General features: G+C 41.0%; 1 protein-coding gene across 1 annotated transcript; it reads right to left on the reverse strand.

The window, feature by feature from the left end:
* Positions 1 to 1,158: 1,158 nt before the first annotated feature.
* Positions 1,159 to 1,842, reverse strand: LOC136036817 (uncharacterized). Its single transcript, XM_065719148.1, has one exon. It carries the CDS (start codon positions 1,840 to 1,842, stop codon positions 1,159 to 1,161), a length of 684 nt encoding a protein of 227 aa, XP_065575220.1.
* Between the last annotated feature and the right edge of the window lie 2,391 nt (positions 1,843 to 4,233).

The following is a 4,233-nucleotide window of genomic DNA, read 5'->3' on the forward strand; positions in this document are numbered from 1 at the left end:
TTCATATGTCATGCAAAGTTTGGTCTCCGAACGTATTGACTCAAATATAAAATAAAAAAGTCAAATTAAAGACAAAAATTGTTCAAAGTGGCTAATCCCCCAGCCACGATCATGGGGCAAATGTCCAGGTTGCCCCTCCCCCCAGTTTTTGAACGGCTCTGCTTGCAGATTATTCAAAAGTACAAATTACTTGAATAGTAGCAGGATTCAGTAGCAGGATTCTGCAAGTCTCAAGACTTGCAGAAAAAAGAAGAGTACAGCTGAAGCCCCTTGTGCCTTCTATATAATTGGACATAATGTACACTTTACTGAAAACAATTTCAAGCCATGTGTTTAATTTCTCATAATATCAAAAATAAAAATAGACTCCATCATAACCTACATTTCTTAAAAATCAGATGTGGATCATCGGTTAACTTATGCATCAATCCCTAAAGAAGCCACGGGGGAAGTCAACTCTATTCCTCTTCGTTTTTGCTCGTTTAGAGTTTCTGCTCCAGTTTTATTGTTGTTCCTCTTCATTTTGGGTCCCATTTATTTGGTCATAATGATTTATGGCAGTTTTGAGCTTGAAAAATTATTTGACTATTTCTGCTCATCTTCGGGTAAATTTAGTTCTTCAATTTCCTCTGAAAAAATTTGTGTTATGGATTTCAAAATTAACAAGTTTTGGTAATGGAGTCTTTTTCTTTATTCAAATAATATTTTAAATCTTATCGGTTTTTTCTATAAGAATCCGAGTTTTTGCCTGCTATATTTGTGACTGACGAAAATTCAGAAAAATTTCTAATAATATATGCCCAATAGAAAATCTGGATGACTTACTTGACTTAAGTCCCATCCGGCCTTGGTGGTCGTCTCAGGACCTCTCTCCTCACAAGCAAATTTATTTGTCGCCTATGCTGCTCCCTGTTTTTTGCCAATCTAAGTAGACCAGGGAGGTTGCAGTCGGATAAGTTCTCCTTCCAGCGCTTCAAAGGTTCTCCTTCAAAGGTGAGAACCTTTGATACGACCTTCGAAGGCAATTTTCGGTAGTTGATTGTTGTACATGAGCTGGACGTGGCCAAGCCACCTGAATTGTTGGACACGGACCCTGCGCAGGATGGGAGTGATATACTGCAGTCTTCTGAGTAGGTCGGCATTTGAGACTCGATCTACCTATGTTATGCCAGCGATTCGACGCAGCAGCTTTGTCTCAAATGCGGCGAGTTGTCTGGATTTATCTATTCTGACTGTCCTTATTTCGCAATCGTACTTAGCTATAAGAATGATGATGGAGCTGAAAAGCTTAAGTTTTAGCTTCACAGAGATTCGATTTTGCTTCCATATTGGCGTCAGAGCTTTGAAGCTGGTGCTGCCCAGAGCGAGGCGTCTTTTGATATCAACTGAGTGATTATTATCTTTCGTGATCTGGCTCCCGAGATAAATGAAACTGTCTATCCATTCTATTTCCGCTCCATTAAGCTTTATTTTTGGGAGGGATCGGTTATTGAGCCTTGACACGCGCATGTATTTCGTTATATTCTCGTTAATTTTCATTCCGAAGGTTCCTGAACCTACTTCCAGGTTGTCTGCTTCGGTTTGGAGTTCAGCGACGGATCTGGTGAGCATGTCGATGTCATATGCGTATACCAGCTCATTGATTACGATCTCTCTTATCATTGCCCCATTGGTTACTTCAACATACGACATTACGCAATGGAGGAAGAGATTAAACATGTGAGGTGAGAGGATGCATCCCTGCAAAATACCAACAGAAGTTTGAAATTCTTCGGTAGTTCCCTCAACTGTTTGTACTTGGCTTCTGAACTGCTCAAACATATTACGAATAAGTGATACCATATTTGACAGGATGCAGTAATGTAGTAGTATATGCCAAAGGTCATCTCTCTAAATTAAGTCGAAAGCTTGTTAGAAGTCAATGAACAATTGAGTCAAATCAATTGAAGTCAGTAATAGGGGTCCTGACCGTATTCAAGGTATTTTTCCATTGCTTGACGGATGACAAAAATCTGGTCTATCGTCTTGCGGTTTGCTCAGAAACCCTCCTGATACTATGGGATGATGTGAATGGATAATGCCTTTATTCTGTCTAGTAGTATCCTGGTCAACACTTGGCAGGTTGGCTTGTCAGGCTGATTGGACGGTAATTGTCATATTTGGCTTTGATACCTTTCTCATGCAGAGGAATTATGGGAGCAGAACACCACGTTTTTGGGAAATATTCCCTGTGGCAGGCAGCCGTGGCAATTCTGTGGTAGAGGTCTGTTATGCCCTCTACCCCGTCGTTGACGGGAGTCCGGTCCTTATTCGGGAGTATATCTGTTAGTGTAGTTTTGTGCCTCGATAGCTCTCATATTCTTTTGTACACGGATTGGGTATAGCCGTTCCGAAAGTCGAGCTCGCCTTGGTCACATTTTTCATGAATGTACATGGTTAGAACGCGTGTGATCTTCTTTTCTGTTAAGATGCTCTCTGCTCTCTGTATCTTGTCTATTAGCTACAGCACGCTTGTCTTTGTACAGTTGAATGATCTCATCGGTGATCTATGGCTTTTCGGAGCCATTAGCTCTTCCGAGGACTGTCTCGGCTGTGTGTATGAAGGTCTCGGTGCTCTTGTCGACTAGGTCGTCTAAATCTATGTCCTCTGGATTCATTGAAGAATTCTCTAAGAGAGTTTTGAGAGCCAAAATCAAGATTCATCTGGTAACAGTTGCAAGTTGACTCGTCTTTCTGAAGCTTAGAATGGAATCTCGGGAATTTTTCTGGAATTTTGTTGCCGACTTTAGACAGAGGTGGAAAGATGCCATTACTAGTGCGTGATCACTGTCAAAGTCTCCTCCAGCAAGAGCAACTGTGTCTAGCATGCTAGTTTTCTATTGTTCGGCACGAGTACATAATCTATGCAGTTTTTGGTGGTTCCGTCAGGTGATCTCCTTGTGACTTTTCGTCGCTCTCTGTGTTTGAAAAGAGTGTTGGCCACTATCAGGTTGTTATCCCGGCAGTATTCCAGAAGTATTCCAGAAGGCACCCACCCTTTTCTGTTTCTGGTACCATGTCCAAATTATCCCATGACGTCTTCATTACCGTCGAGCTGACAACTGCATTAAAGTTTCCAATAACGAGAATTATATCTTTTATGAATGGAGCTTTTGAGGCTTTGTAGTTGGCCAAAAAAAGTCTTCATCGCTAAGAGAAGAATTTGGCGCATAAACCTGAATGATGCTCAGGTTCGCAGTCGAACCTTTGAGCCGGATACCAATGATATGTTCGGAGACTGGATTTGTGGAGATAAGTAATTTCTTTGATTTCTTCGAAAGAATAAATCATATTCCTTGGTGACGGATTCCATCGTTATGGCCCGACAAAAGAAGTGTTGTGTCCCCAATCCTTTCAACACCAGTTACTGAAAGATGGGTTTTTTGAAAATGTTGTTAAAAGGGTGGAGGGGGGGGGTCTGATTCAGGATTTGTTACGTTGGAAATTGTAGTTGTGGTGTAGCCGGTCGTCAGGCTATCAGTAATCTTTCCAGCGGAGCTGGTCGTCACATCGTCTACTACCCCAGACGCGGTAACTGGTTCGTCGGTTTACCGGGCGCGGTAGATGGTTTGTCGGTTACCCTGGTCGCGGTAGATGAAATCGCATGGTCGTTGGATAAAACCCCGGACGCGTTAGCATTGGTTCTTATAAGTTTTCTGGTCTTCATCATTATATAGTTCGAGAGCAATATCTGAGAAGAAAGGATGTTCTGAGAAGAAAGGGGCCTGGTGCTTGAGGGAAGGTTTCCAGGAATCTGGACGGACATTGTATATTTTTGTATAGTTTCATACCTCCACTTTCTTTGAAAAAAAAAAGAAAAAAAAACTTTAGTGAAGCCTAAAGTTTAACCTAAATGTGCATAGTGTGCTTTGGTGTAGCGAAGCCACCTCCTCAAATTGCCTGGAGAGCCTCAGCTTAATACTTTAAACGTCCTTTAATTATTACTTGTAGGGAATGGGGAGTAAAATCAAAACGCTATATACTTGCAGATAGTCATAAGAATTTTAAAAAAATTTATCAGGAACAGCCTAAGGTATTAAGTTAAAACTTTTCAAGTATGTTGAGGGAGGTGTTAAAGTAATGAAAAAGTCCTTTATGTACGCTAAAGCTATTACTAGTAATTTTTCTAAATTTCTCTTCTCTTTTCCTACTGATGCTATTATTGAAGCTACGGGTATTAAGCTGAAACTTTTA

The sequence above is a fragment of the Artemia franciscana genome, chromosome 16, assembly GCF_032884065.1.
Source record: "Artemia franciscana chromosome 16, ASM3288406v1, whole genome shotgun sequence".
In the NCBI taxonomy this organism is placed as follows: Eukaryota; Metazoa; Arthropoda; class Branchiopoda; order Anostraca; family Artemiidae; genus Artemia; species Artemia franciscana.